Raw genomic sequence first — 16,674 nt, forward strand, 5'->3', positions numbered from 1 at the left:
CCCCCAGAGCCAGCTGGGTATGGCAAGGGCGGCTGTTGCTGAGCATTCTGAGAGCACTCTTGGGTAGAGGGGCTCCTCTTTAAGTCTTCAGAGAAGGAGAATTTCGGGAGGTGGGAATATGTGTGTGCTGAAGAATTAGAGAAATAACTTTTAGGAAGTTCCAGCTCTGGTCAAAAAGAGACAAGGGAAGAGGGGATGTCCAGAAGATCTCAAATAAGTGACGCCAAAGTGAGGAGATGCTTCATTAACAAGGAGACCAAGCTCTTGGAGTCTCCTGGCCCTGCAGGTTCAGCATAGGTTCAGCATCCGGGGAAGATTCTCCGGGGAGGGGCCTCTGAGGCGGGTGGGTGAACAGGGGAGGACAGGGAGGCTTTCCTGGCAGGCAAAAGGGCTCGGACAAAGGCTTGGAAGTGAGACTCTGTGTGTATGTTGTATGTGACAAAGAGGTACATGTGTGTATGTATGAGTGTGTGTGGTAGAGGTGTGTGTGTGGTAGAGGTAGTGTGTGTACATGTGGGGTAGAGGTGATGTGTGTGGTAGAGGTGGAGAGTGTGTGTGGTAGAGGTGGTATGTGGTAGAGGTGATGTGTGTGGTAGAGGTAGTGTGTGTGTGTGGTAGAGGTGGTGTGTGGTAGAGGTGATGTGTGTGGTGGAGGTGGGGTGTGTGTGGTGGAGGTGGGGTGTGTGTGTGTGGTACAGGTGGTGTGTGCGTGGTGGAGGTGGGGTGTGTGTGTGGTAGAGGGGGTGTGTGTACATGTGGGGTAGAGGTGATGTGTGTGGTACAGGTGGTGTGTGTGTGGTAGAGGTGGGGTGTCGGGGAGGGTAGAGGTGGGGTGTGTGTGTGGTAGAGGTGGTATGTGTGTGTGTGGTACAGGTGGTGTGTGTGTGGTGGAGGTGGGGTGTGTGTGTGGTAGAGGTGTGTGTGTGTGGTAGAGGGGGTGTGTGTACATGTGGGGTAGAGGTGATGTGTGTGTGTGGTAGGGGTAGTGTGTGTGTGTGGTAGAGGTGGTGTGTGTGTGTGGTAGAGGGGTGTGTGGTACAGGTGGTGTGTGTGTGGTAGAGGTGGGGTGTATGTAGTAGAGATGGAGTGTGTGTGTTTGTGTGGGGTAGAGGTGTGTGTGTGTGGTAGAGGTGGTGGGTGTTTGTGGTAGAGGTGGTGTGTGTGGTAGAGGAGGTGGTGTGTGTGGTAGAGGTGGGATGTGTGTGTGTGGTAGAGGGGTGTGTGGTACAGGTGGTGTGTGTGTGGTAGAGGTGGGGTGTGTGTGTGTATGGTAGAGGTGGGGTGTGTGTGGTAGAGGTGGAGTGTGTGTGTTTGTGTGGGGTAGAGGTGTGTGTGTGTGGTAGAGGTGGTGGGTGTTTGTGGTAGAGGTGGTGTGTGTGGTAGAGGAGGTGGTGTGTGTGGTAGAGGTGGGATGTGTGTGTGTGGTAGAGGTGGGATGTGTGTGTGTGCGTGGTAGAGATGTGTGTGGCAGAGGTGGGTGTGTATGTGGAGTAGAGGTGGTGGGTGTGTGTCTGTGTGTGTGTTTTGTGTGTGTGGTGAGCGTGGGGTGCCAGCAGGAGACAGGCCTGGCCGGCTAGTGTGCAGGAGGCCTCGGGAGACTGTTTCCTCACTCTGTGGGGTGGGTGCTGGGGCTGGCCGGCTCCCAGGCTCCCAGGCTCCCAGGCTCCCAGGCGCTGGGGCTGGGGCTAATTTTGAGCCTGCTGCTCTGGTTATAGTCTCTGGGATGCCGTGAAGGTGGGAACGTGCTCCCAGAACCAGAGTGGCAAATTATGCCTGAGTCCCAAAGGGGAACGTGTAATTTCTGAAGCTGGACCAGATCTTTGGAACACTATGTTTAGCTTTATTTTGCTCTGGTGAACTGCCGGTTTCCCTCTCACCTTTCTAAAAAAGAACTGCATTAAAAATAACAGTAAGGCTTCTGTGGGGTTCAGGATGCGAATGGGAGGGGCATAGCTGCTGCCTGGCGAGGCCCATCTCTGGCCAGCTGGGGGTGGCACATGGAGTTCACCCAGTCTATTCCAGGGGTCACATGACATGTGGCTAGCACCCCAGGGCCATCCAGCAGCCCTGGCTAGGTGCCCAGGGCTGATTCTGCTTCTGGCTCTGAACAACCCTGAGTGGCCCCTCAGTGATGTGTCTTTTCACAGAGCAGGGAGGGATCCCAGTTCCCAAACACCCCTCCTGGGCCCAGCAGGGCTTCACCTTCCATGGGTTTCTGTGGGCATCTGGGGAGTGTCTCCCAGAATTTTCGTGCTGAGGAAGGCAGGGCAGCCTGGGGTTTGGCCCTTTGGAGTCCTCCCAGAGTCCCCAGCTCGAGGCTTAGAGGATGAGGAGCCAGCCCTGGCAGCTCTGGGTCCCAGCTGGCTGCTCCCCAGCACCTACCCTCCTGACCCCTTTGCTCTTTCTCGAAGGGGCTGTGCTGCTTTGTTCCCCTCCACCTTTGCGCTTGCGATTCCCTCTGCTTAGCATGCATCTTCTCAGTTTGCCCACTTGCTAGCCTGTGGGGCTCATCCACCCAGAGCCCCATTCCCTTCTCCTAGAGTATCGCAGTGGCCTCTGACCACGTCTCCCTGCCTTCAGCCCTGAGCCCCGAGGCCCTCCTCAGGCTGCAGCGCAGGGATTTCTTAAGGTGAACATTATGAAATATTGATTCACAGTACTGGGAGATTGCAGGCAAGGAGCTGATGCTCAGAAAAAGATGCAGAAAGTGGTTTGTAGCATGGAGTGGAGGTTGGACTGTAAGACTCCTAAAGTCCCCACTGATGTCAGGTTTTGGAGAAGACATATGATGCCCTGGTTCTTGTCCTGGAGGAGGGAACACTGAGTAACCTGCTATAGCTTAGGAACCATGCCCTGCAGTGTTAGTGTGGCTCAGTGGTTAGGATGCTGGGGAGTTGGAGTGTCCCTGAAGTAGGCAGATTTTGGAGAGGGAGGGAGGACATGTGAGAGAGTGGGCAGGAGTCAGGCATTGGCTGAACTCCTTCCACGTGCCTTGCCTTGTGCTGGACGTGCCCAGCCTTCATCTCATTCGTACTCACTGTCGCCTTGTGAGGTGGGCTTTGGACCCATTCTCCAGATAGGACGCTGATTCAGAGAGGTCAAGGGGCTTGTCCAAAGTCACACATCTGGTGAGGTGTTGGAGCCAGGCTTGTCCAACTCCAAAGCACATGTTCTCCCTGGAGGAAGAGCAGAGGGTGCCTGGTCAGATAGCGCTACCTCCTGGGGACTGTCCAGCTTTCCCTAAAGTGGATTCTCTAATCCCGTTGCTAACCAGCATGTTTCGTTTGTAGCTTGCAGACGGTCTGTCGAGCTTGGCCCCTACTAACACGGCTTCTCCTCCATCCAGTCCTCATGTATGTATTGTTTACTTATTTGTGGGCTCCTTGTGTTCCTTTGTGGGGCTGGGGGTAGGGGGTTAGGAGGGAAACGGGAGGGAAGAGTGGGAGGGAAAAAAGGAGGTATTTCCTGAGCCCTAGCAGGAAAGTCACCTATCTTTGCCTCACTGTAAAGGAGGAGTAAGAGAAAGCTATGGAGTAGATGCTCAGAAATGGACACCCCTAGGTTACTTCCTGGGATTTACCTTAATTTTATTTACCTGTGTGAGGACTGGGGGCTTAGGTGGGGCTGCATGGGCCAGTGGAGGCAGGGAAACCTCTCGATTAGACTCTGACTTCTGGAGTGTGGGACCCCAGAAGCCTCTTCTGGGCGCGGGACCTCAGATGGCAGGCTGACTTTCTGTGCTCCTCCCTGATGTGTGAAGGGGGCGTGTGACCGAGGAACCCTGGCTGGCCCCCTTGGGTGCTAAGAGGTCTGCTTGGGCCAACAGTCTGCTCCTGCAGTTTCTGGCGGGGCTCCTTTCTGCTTGCCTGAGTGGATTCCCTAGGTGTCATCTTTCTGGGCTGTGGGTCCCTCTAGGAAGATGACTTTGGTGTCTGGCCTTCAGCATGTGCGCCTGACCTGTGGAGGGTGGCGTAAGAGACAGAACTTGCCAAAGGCAGTGAGTTACATTCTACTTATGGTGTCAAGAGGAGGCACTGCTGTACTGGGGGTCTCATGAACTTCTAGAAGGAGTCTATCGATATAGATACATATTTTTTCTGATTTATCTTTTTTTAAATAAAATATGGAAAACACAAAAAGTGTCAAGCAGGAAGTTAAAACCACTTTTATTCCTACCAGTTAATGATAGGCACTGTTAGGATTTTGATGTGCCTTCATTTTTTAGATGTCTTTTAAGCTCGCATGAATACTTTTTAAAAACAAAATTGGGATCATAGTTTTTTTATAATTTGGATTTTTTAAATTTAAAAGTATATATGAATATTTTTCCATATTTGTGTGTACATATTATATGTTATATAATGTATATTATATAATATATAATGCATATAATATATAATGTATATAATATATACTATATATTATATATATGTATTTTTTGAGGCAGAGTGTTCCTTTGTTGCCCAGGCTAGAATGCAGTGGCGTGATCTTGGCTCACTGCAACCTCCACCTGCCGGGTTCAAGCAATTCTCCTGCTTCAGCCTCCTGAGTAGCTGGGACTACAGGTGTGCACCACCATGCCTGGCTAATTTTTTGTATTTTTAGTAGAGACGGGGTTTTACCATGTTAGCCATCCTGTTCTCGAACTCCTGGCCTCATGATCTGCCCGCCTCGGCCTCCCAAAGTGCTGGGATTATAGGCATGAGCCACCACACCCAGCCTATTCTTGTATTCTTTAAAGATATGGCTGCATGTCATATGAACTTTTAACTACGTATCATTTGCCATTTAGTTCGTTTATTTCTCCTATTGTCTTCTTTTGTCCCTTAAAGGACTTATTTTAGTTTACTTTATATATGTCCATCCAGATGATTACTTTCTGTTTTTTTGTTTTGTTTTGTTTTGTTACCCCCAGGTACACCTGTTCAGGCCATTTCTTGTTAAAGTGTATTCCCAGGCATTTTATGGTCTTTGGTGCTGTTCTAAATGGAATATCTGTTTTTCTTATGACTTTGTCAAACTATTGCTAGAATATAGGAAAATAATATTTTTGTATATTTACTTTGGAACTGACTCTTTTTAAAGCCCCATTTATTAGTTCCGACTATTGTTCTTTGATTCTGTTTGGTTTTCCAAGTAGGCAAGATCGTTTTCTTCAAATAATGATAAACATGTTAGTTTCTTTCTAATAATAATGGCTTATTCCTTTTTCCAAATACCATTTGATATTTGAGATGCTGCTGAGCAGACTTATTTAGTCATTCATTCTAATGAGAATGCCTCCGCCAGATTTCCATTAATTAGGATAATTATTGATGGTTTCAGACAGATATTTGATTTTGGCAAGGTTGTGTCCTTTATTGTTTGTTTGTTTGTTTGTTTATTTATTGTTTTTGAGATGGAGTCTCGCTCCGTTGCCCAGGTTGGACTACAGTGGTATTGTCTTGGCTCACTGCAACCTCTGCCTCCTGGGTTCAAGCAATTCTCTTGCCTTAGCCTCCTGAGTAGCTGGGATTTCGGTGCCCACCACCGCGCTTTGTTAATTTTTGTATTTTTGTAGAGACAGGGTTTCACCATGTTGGCCAGGCTGATCTTGAACTCCTGACCTCAAGTGATCCACCCTCCCTGGCTTCCCAAAGTGCTGGGATTATAGGCGTGAGCCACCGTACCCAGCTGATTGTTAGTTTATTAATAGCTTAAAAATTAGGCATGAAAGTTTAATTCTCTCAAATGTCATTTGGCATTTATTAAGATGATAATTTTATTTTCCATTGTCTGTTAATATGGTGTATTATTGTGCTATATTCCTGGGGTAAACCCAAATCGGTCAATTGGTCATGGTATTATAGTTTACTACAGTTGCAGCCACCTTATCCAATGCAGTCAAGACAGGTAGTTGATTGGCTAATTGAAAAAGTTGATTAAATAGGGGCTTATTAAAAGTCATACAAATGTACCACAAACAGGCCAGGTGTAGTGGCTCTTGCCTGTAATCCCAGCACTTTGGGAGGCCAAGGCGGGCGGATCTTGAGGTCAGGAGATCGACGCCATCCTGGCTAACACGGTGAAACCCCGTCTCTACTAAAAATACAAAAAATTAGCCGGGCGTGGTGGTGGGCGCCTGTAGTCCCAGCTACTCGGGAGGCTGAGGCAGGAGAATGGCGTGAACCCAGGAGGCGGAGCTTGCAGTGAGCCGAGATCATGCCACTGCACTCCAGCCTGGGCGACAGAGTGAGACTCCGTCTCAAAAAAAAAAAAAAAAAAAAAATGTACCACAAACATTTTGTTTTTAACCATATCCATTTAACTTTATTTGTCAATCATTTGACATGTGCCATGCCCTCTTTTTGAATTTGGATGTGCTGACTTGTGTGTCATGTCATCCTTTTGGTATAAATCATATCCAAAATGCATTATCTAGGATTTTTAATTTTAGGTTTATTAAAGTTTGATGAGAACGTAACGATACTTGCAAAAAAAAAAAAAAAAAATCTGAGTGTGGAGTCCTCTTAGAGTTTAAGATGCCCTTCCACCTTTTATGTTATCTCACTTGTACTTGATAGTCCTCACTTAAAAAAAAAATCAAAAGCAAGCCAGGTGTGGTGGCTCTCGCCTGTAATCCAGCACTTTGGGAGGCCGAGATAGGCAAATTGCTTGAGCCTTGGAGTTTGAGATCAGCCTGGGCAGCATAGTGAAACCCTGTCCCTACAGAAAATACAAAAATTGGCCAGGTGTGATGGCACATGCCTGTAGTCCCAGCTATTCAGGAGGCTGAGGTGGGAAGATTGCTTGAGCCCTGGAGGAGGAGGTTGTAGTGAGCCGTGATAGCATCACTGCACTCTAGCCTGGGTGACAAAGTGAGACCTTGTTGCAACAAACAACTCCACCAAAACACAAAAGCCTTAAATTAGTTTTCATGGATACAATGCCCTTCCTTTTTGTATCCAAATTCTATGTGTTTTTAAGTGTATACTTTGTTTATCCAATTACTCTATTAGTACAACTGGCATAAAGAGGTCTTGGAGGAAACATAGTTGACTAATGGCAAACACCCAGCTCATCTTCTGGAGCTGCAGTGGGCATCCTAGAACAGCTGTGGACAGTCAGTGGTTCTGGACCTCAGGCAGATTGTTGCAGACAGGACAGACAGCAATTTGTTAATCCTGGCTAAGAAGAAGTTTTGAGGAGAGCTTCTATTATACATTATTGAGTTAGATTTGCTACTACTTAGGATTTTTACGTCTCTATTAGTAAGTATTACTTTCAAAGAGTCTTTGTTACACTTTGATGTCAGGGTTATACTAGTCCCTTAAAATCCTTTTCAGGTGTGCTTCTACTTTCTGTGCTCTTAAACAGGCTCTGTGGCATGATAATTATTGTTGCTGAAAGGCCCCAAAATACACTAGAGACACTGTTTATGAACTTAAATTATGCAGTTTGGAAATGATATGATACAAATATTCCAATAGTTTGGCTTTATGTACAAAATGTATAATAGTAGGAAACCTAAATTAAAAAAAAAAAAGACTGACAATCATGTAATTTAAAAGGTGGTGAAATTGTATCTATGTAGCTAATACAGGATAGCCATGATTTTTTCTCTAAAGTGGTGTTATGTTATATGTTTTGAATTATAGAAGAGTTTCAGGAATGCATATCTTATATAATTGTATACGATGCAACTGTCTTGTATGCATTTATAAAACTGGGCTCAACACATTTTCTGGGAGGGGATTCTTTGATCATTTTGTACTTCTTCAATCAATTTGGTAGCTGAGATGTCATCACATACTGCCTGTTAACATTGGTATAAATTTGTACATATTACTATAATAAAAGCTTTGTATCTATTCTGTTTTCATCTTTATTCTTAATTTTATGTATTTGTGTTATTTTCCTTTCTTATTAGGCTTCATATAATTTCATGTATTTTATAGCTGTTTTCCATCCAAAGAACCAGCTCCTTAAAAATTCTGCTGATATTATAATAGATTGTTTTCTTTAATTTCTACATTCAAGTCATTTTTAAGCGCTCTCAATCTGGAATTCCTATTATATATATTCTAGATATCTTGGGTTATCAGTTTATCTTTCTCTCTCTCTTGTTTAGAAAAGACTGTTAAAGGTAGATATTTGTCTATATTCTAAAAATTCTAAAGTTTTGCTTTTCACACTTAAGTATTTATTTCACCTGGAATTGATTTTGCGTGTGTGTTAACTGTGAGGTAGAGATTTTTTTCTCATATAACTAACCAATGAATTAGTATCATCATAGAATGACCTGTCCTTTCTCATTGACCTACAGTGACAGCTGTGTCATTTGTTGGGTTTCCATGTAAGTGTGGGCTATTTGTGGGCTCTCTATTCTGTTCCATTGGTCTATTTGTCTTTCCCTGGGCCATTTCACTATCTTATTTACTATAGCTTTCTAATAAGTCTTGATCTCTGATAAGGAAGTACTTTGTTTATGTTCGGAAACACCATTGCTATTCTAGTCTTTTGCTTTTCCACTTCAGTTTTAGAATCAGTTTTTCAACTTAAAAAAAAGTTGAGATTTGTGATAGAGTTATAGTGACTTTCTGGATCAATTTGGGGGAAAGCAGACATTTTTATTATATTGCCTTTTAACCATGAACATTATATATCTTTCCATTTATTTAGGCCTTCTTTAATGGTAATTTAATGAATTTTTATAATTTTATCCAAAAAAGTCTAGTACAACTTTTATTATATTTAGTTCTAGCAATTTTATGCATTATTGTTCTCTTTACTTGAATTTTTAAAGGTATATTTTCTAATTGGTTTTTGCTTGTATATAAATGAAATCAATTCTCATATACAGATCTTATATCCAGAAACTTCACTAAAATCTCTTATGAATTATACTGGTTTGAGAATTCTCCTGGATTTTCTATGGAGTCAATCATATAATTTGTGGTTAATCACAATTTTAATTCTTCTGTCTATATTTCTTTTACTTTTTAATTTTATTTTCTCGTCTTATTGCCATTGACTAGAACCTTCAGCTGATGTTCTATGTACTTGGTTATAGAGCGTATTCTTTTCTGCTCCTAATTTAAAAATGAATGTTTTTATGTTTTACCACTGAGCGTTAAAATTATCAGGTGAACCTAGTTACCTGTTAGAACCTTACTAGTTAGCTGTTTTTTTCATGAATGTTGTTAAATTTTATTGAATGTTTTTAAGGTATCCATTGAAGTGATCATATAATTTTGCTCCTTTAACCTGTTAATGCAATGAATTACATTAATATATAATACATAATTATATGATATAATATATTAATGTATATGTTAATTAGATAACCCAAGATATCTAAAATATATATAACAGGAATTTCAGATTTAGAGAACTTAATATACACTAATAAATATATCTATATTAGTACTTAAACAACTTTGCGTTTCTGAAACAATCTAATCTGATCATGATATATTATCCTTTTTTCTGCCTTGCTGGACTCAGTTTGCAAATGTTAAGTTTAGGATTTTTTTTTTGCATCATTTTTTTGGAGTGATATTGGCTTAAAGTTTTCCTTTTTCATACTATTATTTTTACGTTTTGGTATCTAGATAATACTAATCTTATAAAATGACCTCTGTTGTGTAAGCCATAAGATTAACATTATCCATTGCCTAAATGTTTGGTAGATTCACTCATAAAACTGTCTAGACTTACTATTCTTTTTGGGAATATTTTAAACTGCTGATGCAACTTTAAAAAATGTTTATAGGACCTTTGAGATTTTCTCTTTCTATGTGAGTGACTTTTGGTGATTTAAATTTTCTAGGAATTATCTATTTCTTCCTAAAAATATTGGTGTAACATTTTTTATGATCTCTTAATTTTTCAAAAAGAATTTCTTCTCCCTCTATTTATGCCTCCTTTCATTCTCAAGATTATATTTTATTATTCTTGCCAGAATTTGTCAGATTTTTTTCAGTCTATTCAAAGAATTTTTAGTTGATCTTCTCTATTATTTCCTTATTATATAATTTATTCACTTCTTTTCTTCTATTTTATTCCTTCCATTTTATTTCTTTTCTTCCTTCTATTTTGGGGGAGTTTATTATATTTTAACTTCTATGTAAACATTTAAGGCTATAAAATTTCCTGTCACTGCTGCTTTATGCATCCTGTAGGTTCTGACAACTAATATTTTTGTTATTTCCCATTCTGAGTATTTTTGGATTTTTATTATTTCTTTTTGACACCTAAGTTATCTAAAAACATGATTTTTGGAAGTTACTAACTTATATTTTAAGTTATCTTTTGTTATTGATTTCTAGGTTAACTGGAATGGTCTCTGTTGTCCAGAGAATGTAGTCTGTGTGTAATGATTCAATACTTAGAAATGGCCTGACACTTGCTTTATGGTCTAGTGTAAATCTGTAACTGTCCTGTGTGTGCTTGAAAAGAATGTGTATTGTCCAGATGTCTTACATATTTAATGTGCATTTAGAACAGGCTTGTTAATTGTTATTAAAATCTGTACTTCTTCTGATTTTTGTGTCTGTGGTGGTTTATCAATTTCTGAGCGAGATATGAAAATATTCTGCTTTGATGATGTGACATTTGTCAATTTCTCCTTATAATTCCACCTACTTTTATATATTTGATGATCTCTATATTTTTTCTCTCTCTATAGAGAATTCTTATATCTTCTGGGGAATTGAATCTTTTAACAATATGTAGCAAGCCTCTGCCCATCTCTGTCTTTTAAAATCTCTGCTAATGAGAGTTTTTCTTAAAGTCTGTTTTGTTCATGTTAATATAGCTACCCCAGCTTTCTTTTGGTTAGTATTTTCCTTGTATAGCTTTTTCCATCTTGTTACTTTCAACTTTTCTGTCTTTAAATTTTAGCTATCTCTCCTGTGACCAGCAAATAGATTCTATTTGTGGTTAATCCATTCTTACAATCTTTACTAATATATTTGAATTTGTTTCTGCCATCTTATTTCGTATCTCTATCAGCCCTTTTTTTTTTGATTAAAATATTCCCCTCTTTTTTCCATCCCTCCTCTTCTTTTTAGTTTCAAAACTATGTATTGTTTCTATTTCTTTAGTGATTAGTACAGAAATTTTAACATGCATATTTAACTTAGCAAAGTCTAAATTTAATTGGTGTTTATGTCTTCCTCCAGAATATTACAAGGAACTTAGACTGCTTTAGCTCCAATCATCTATCAATTTGCAAACTTTTGTACACTATTTTAGTTTTATCTTTTTTACCTACCTTTTTAAAGCACTATTATATTTTAAGTAATCATTTTTTCTTTTAGCTATATTCCCATTTACTTTTTTTTTTTTTTTTTTTTAAATATCAGTGGTCTTCTTCCTGAAGTATGGCCTATTGAAATTCCTATAATTGAGGTCAGTTCATTATAAACTTTCTCAATTTTTAATTGACTGAAAATATTTTTTTCACCCTTATTTTGGAAATAATAGTTTCACTAATAGTTATTTTCTGTCAGCACTCTCTTCTGACTTCCATTGTGCTATTGTTTTCTTAAATCTGAGGACTTAAAAAATTTTTGTTTTGAAGTTAAGTTTAGTTTTGGCTGGGTGCAGTGGCTCATGCCTGTAATCCCAGCACTTTGGGAGGCTGGGGCAGGCAGATCATTGAACCCATGAGTTCAAGACCAACCTGGGCAATGTAGTGAAACCCCGTCTCTACAAAAAATACAAAAAATTAGCTAGCTGTGGTGATGCATACCTGTAGTCCCAGCTACTTGAGAAAGTGAGGCGGGACAATCGCTTGAGCCCAGGAGGTTAAGGCTGCAGTGAGCCATGATTGTGCCACTGTACTCCAGCCTGGCCCAGAGTGAGACCCTGTCTGAAAAAAAAAAAGAAAATTTAAAAAATAAAATCAGTTTAATTTAATTTTTAAAAGATATTATTTTTATTCATTCTGAGCAATTCTCCACCATTATCTCTTCAAATGTTACAGATTCCATCCTCCCATCATTTCTGGAACTCTGATTGGGTATATAATGGACCTCTTCTATTCTTCATGTCTGTTAAACATTCTTTCATATTATTTATTTCTTTGGATTGCACTCTGGCTAATTTCTGAAAGTGTATCTTCTAGTTCACTCGATCTTTAGCAGTTTCTAATCTGCTATTTTACCCTATCTATTGAGTTTTCAGTCTTAAGTACTATATTTTTATTTCTAAAAGTTTTATTCCCCTAATCTGCTTGTTTATTTTTGAAGGTCTCCTGTCCGTTTGGCATACTTTTAATGCCTTTTATTTATTTAAACAGTTTTTCCTTAAAGCCCTATTTCTGACTACTCTGACTTCTGTTTCCTGATTCTGCAATTGGTTGGCTCTAGCTGGCTCTTGCTCATGGTGCCTAGTTCCTTATGTGTTTGATTGTGAACCATGTTCCTTGGAACTTTATCTGAGAATTCTTTGGGGCCTGTGTGGAAGTTACATTCTTTTGGAGAGGATATGTGTTTACTTTTACCAGATGTCTGTAGACACTATAAACCCAGATTCACTTAAAACTAAATGTTCAGTGTGTGGCTTTTTGGGTCCCCTAGTTAGTATGCATTTTGGCTCCTTATTTCTCTGGATTCTTCCTTTCTCATTTGCCCTTAAGGATTTTCTTTACATTCCTATCAGCTCAGTCATGCATTTAAAATGGATTTTAGAAGTATCTTATCTGTAAATTTAGGTGTTCTTACTTGGAGGGTTTCGCTGGTTGCCTAATTTGTCATTTTGCTGGAAATCAATGCCTTTATTAGAGGTTTAAATTTGAAGTCATGGTTTTCATCATGCAGGTTTATCTCCTTCAGGGTTGTGTACTCTAATTTCTTGTTTGCAGTTTCCTCTTAAGACTTCCTATGAATATACATGAGCCATTTGTTTTCTTCTGCTTTTTACTCAACTCTTTAAGAGCATTGGGAGACATTTGTCTTTGTCTTCAGATTGCTCTCCTTCTTTTGCCCTTAATATCTTCTCGTTTTTTTGCCTTGTGTTTATCCTTACAGAGGGAAGTCCTTTCTTGTCAAATACTGGGAGCTCAGTTAGATTCTTTCCATAAATTCATGGCCCCTTCTAATCTCAAACTCAGACAAAAGGAAGAAGGAAATAGTTTAGATTTGCAATAGTTTCACTTTGCTGGTTAGAAATCTAGCAGGGTGGGATAAGTAAGAAGGAAACTAGGATCAGAGGCAGCGACATGGGGCTATTCTTCTGGGCTGAAGAGTTTATTTCCTATGTTTGTTATGGTAGTCAGGGGTTAGCTAGGGTAGGCCGGAGGGCCAGAGCTGCTGTCCCTACCAATGAACTTCTATAGAGGAATTTCTTAAGTAAAGGAGAGTTGACCCTTTCCTACCAGGCCCACCAGGCAGGGTGTTACTTTAGGGAAGTTTCTACAGTTTTGGCTGAGTGAATCCTTAACCTTGTGGGTTCAGACACCTGTTGGGTCAATTTTCTCACAGCTAGCATCTGTGTAAACTTACATGAGAAATATACCTACCTGGGGCATGTGACCTTGGTGGCTGGTCCAGCGAATAGTCTCCTATAAGTTCAGTGAGTGGGAAGCCAAATTGTGATTAAGAGTGAGAAATCAGAATGAGGAGAGAAAGAGTTCTATAATTTGAACTTTAGTGCCAGCTGACCAAGATGGCCTGACACATCCATCTCCAAAGGTAGGGGCAGCTTTAGTCCCTAAGCGTAGGCCCCCTTTCCCCTGATGGTGCTGGTGTGGACACCTGTCAGTGTTTACCCCTTACTCCTGTTTGCCTGTTCTTCAGGCCTGATTAGTACCTTTCTTCATGAATATGCTTTTTCTCTGGATTAATACGTTCTCCCCACTTATGGTTAAGTCTTAGGGTAGGAGGCATTCTTCCCTGTTGAGGTGACTTTGCCTCTCCTTGCTCTCACTGACTATGAAGTTATTTCATGGTCTAATTCTCCAAGGGCAGCCCTATTTCCCTTAATTCCAGGTTGTGGGGGGATGCGGGATGCCTTATTGCAGCTCATGAGTACTGACAACAAATTATTCCAAGACTTTGAAGCAAAGGTTTTCTGAGCAAAGGAATCAATTACAGGGCGTGGCTCCCAAGTGAGGAAGCATTTTCAGAAGGCATCCAAGGCAGTTTGTCTCTGAACTTCATGGTTGCACCTCTGAACTGGAGAGTTAGAGGGGGAGTATTTTAACTTTAATAACATTCATGGTTTTACCTGTACTTTTGTACATATCAGATGTGCTAATTAGGAAGACACTTATCTTTTCCTTAAAGTAGGTTTCCTAAGGACATGTATTTGGCAATATTGGTTTAGCAAGAATTACTGTATGTGCTTGAAAGTAACTGTACTTCTTTAAAAATATCACTCGTTCAGAAGTGTTGCCAGTGCAGCCTGGCCTCCCCCCACTCCCATTAGTTCTGATTAGGAGGTTTGATGCCCGTCACTGGTGTAATCTGGACCTTCCTTTGTGACTCATTCTTTCTCTCATTTTCTCAGAGCAAATACAAATCGCCCATCAAATGACAAGTGAAAGCACAGGGGAGACGAGGGGAGGGAATCAGAGCCGAAATCTGTTAGCTATTTGGAGTAATTGGTTATTTGCTGTGTTTGCTGGTTGGGAAGCAGAGCACATACTTCACGGTCTCTCCTGTTACGGGGGCTGGAGTCACCCTCCGATATTGGATCCTTGTTGCCGGAGCCCTTGGCTCGGGGCGCCTTTTCCCTGCTTGGCATTCCTGTGGTCTCCTCGGGGGTGCACCCCTCCTCCCTCGCTGCACACTGCAGGGGGGACAGCCTGGGGTGAAACTTGTCTGGCAAACTTCAGAGCTCCATCAGGGAGGAGGAGGCCCTGGCTCCCACCATCCAGCCCTCCTTGCCTCCACCTCATCCTGACATAACCCCTCCACCACCCCCTGCCCCAAGGGGTCTTTCCCCTGGTCCAAGAGGGATCTGTTTTCCCATCTAAAGAAAAAACACTCATCTCTTCCTAGAGGGGTGTTCTCAGCTTCCCTAGGAAATCTACAGCATAGGCAACTCTCTCTGAGGTCTAATTTGATGTCTTCCTCTCCCTGTTGGTCCTATGCACTGTCTACTCCCTAGCCTGGGTCAAAATAGTGCTTGGAAGTCGGTGCAGTGCTCACTGCTGAGCACCAGACCCCTCTGAGTGTGCTTGGTGAAGCTTATTAACCCACCTTTTGTCTTTAACTCTTCTCTACATTAACCAAGGCACAGGGAAATCAGAGCAAATTAACAACAAGTTCAAAATATAAAATATTTGAAAAGTAATGTGATTTTGTGTATGAAAATGCACACAGTAACTAGAAAGTAGGTTGACTTTGGCACATAGTAGGCTCCCCTCAAATCCTCTTAAAATTGAATTTAGGAGAGCTAATATTAGTGTCTGTAGCTTGATGAATGCTTCTGTAGTCTTGGGAAGGCCTTCAAAAATAGTTTTTCTCTTGAGTGGTTGGAACTCTTGTTAAGCAAAATTGTATACATAAGCAGAAGGAAGATAAGGTATGCTGCCCAGGCCCTATTGGAATTGTCATAGATTCTGAATTAGTGATGTTTTGTTGCTTTCTTCGTATGTTTGAAGAGTCTGATGGAAGCTTCTTTCATTCACCTACTGTCTAGGTTCCATTCCTCTAGGCTTTCTGCATAGTTGTATGGGGTTATGGTGCCCTCACAGAATCCAGGCATGGGCCCCCAAGGATCTATCTTAGGATCCTGAATTGAGAAAACATCAGCAACCTGGGGTTCCCCACAGTTCCCCGACACTCTGTGAGTCCCCCATCCGGAGCAGGCCAATAGTCAAGTGACCAGGTCCCCTTGCCATCTGTTTGACTTTACTGGATTTCAGGCCCATGTAGTCTCTGGGCCTTTGGAAGCAATTCAGCACTTTGGTTAAAAGTCTTCACTTCTTTCCCACCTCTGCTGATCCAGAAATCAGAGTAAGCGGAGTAATGATCCCCTCCACAGACTAGGAGGCTGGACTACAGGGAGTGTCTACAAGAGGTTGAAAGCCCAGTGTTCCACTTGTAGAAATAATTAAGTGACTTATGTTATGAGTGTGTGGAGTTCTGCTGAATCAACACGGTGGCTGGCTGTGGGCATATGTCTATGTGGCTTTGAGGGGCATGAGTGATTTTGTATATGGAGGGTGGAGTAGGTTTGAAGTCAGGGTATTTGCATGTCTGGGGGTTTGTCTGGTCTACATGTAGGCATGAGTACTTTTATGTTACATATGTATTTATTCATGTGTGCATGATTAAATAGTCCATTTCCTAAATCTCAAGACGTGAAAGAATTAGAGGAACCTTTGTACCATGATTCCAGTAATACAGATGTAGAGCTATAGGATAGCAGTACTGGAGATCAAACTGATGACACTGGCAATATCACCAAGAACATTAATCATGGTAAACTTTACAGGTTACAGCATATCTTTGTAGATATCTACTCTGAGCCTTACAGTAACCCCAGTGTTGGGTTGTTATGTTATTATCTTGATGATGATGATTTGTACTCAGAGGGAAATTACTTTCAGCACAGTCTAGGATGTCTATCTCTGGGTTGACATAGGCATGAAGGCCTACTTAAAATTATAAACAATAATGGACCACTTTTTTTTGTTTTTAAGAGTTGGGCATATAGTTCTCTATAGTGACCTAAGGT

At 41.3% G+C, this 16,674-nt stretch overlaps 1 protein-coding gene across 13 annotated transcripts in view; it reads left to right on the plus strand.

The window, feature by feature from the left end:
* The window catches only part of DYSF (dysferlin), a 231,302-nt gene that overhangs the window by 162,621 nt on the left and 52,007 nt on the right, over positions 1–16,674 (plus strand). For 5 of the 13 annotated variants that reach the window (XM_025353667.1, XM_025353671.1, XM_025353663.1 and 2 more), the window contains one exon: positions 3,291–3,353. The exons of the other annotated variants lie outside the window; for them this stretch is intronic. In XM_025353667.1, the coding sequence (XP_025209452.1) occupies positions 3,291–3,353 (63 nt within the window). The remainder of the gene's footprint in view (positions 1–3,290; positions 3,354–16,674) is intronic. 13 annotated transcript variants of the gene reach the window in all.

Source organism: Theropithecus gelada, chromosome 13 (assembly GCF_003255815.1).
Source record: "Theropithecus gelada isolate Dixy chromosome 13, Tgel_1.0, whole genome shotgun sequence".
Lineage (NCBI taxonomy): Eukaryota > Metazoa > Chordata > Mammalia > Primates > Cercopithecidae > Theropithecus > Theropithecus gelada.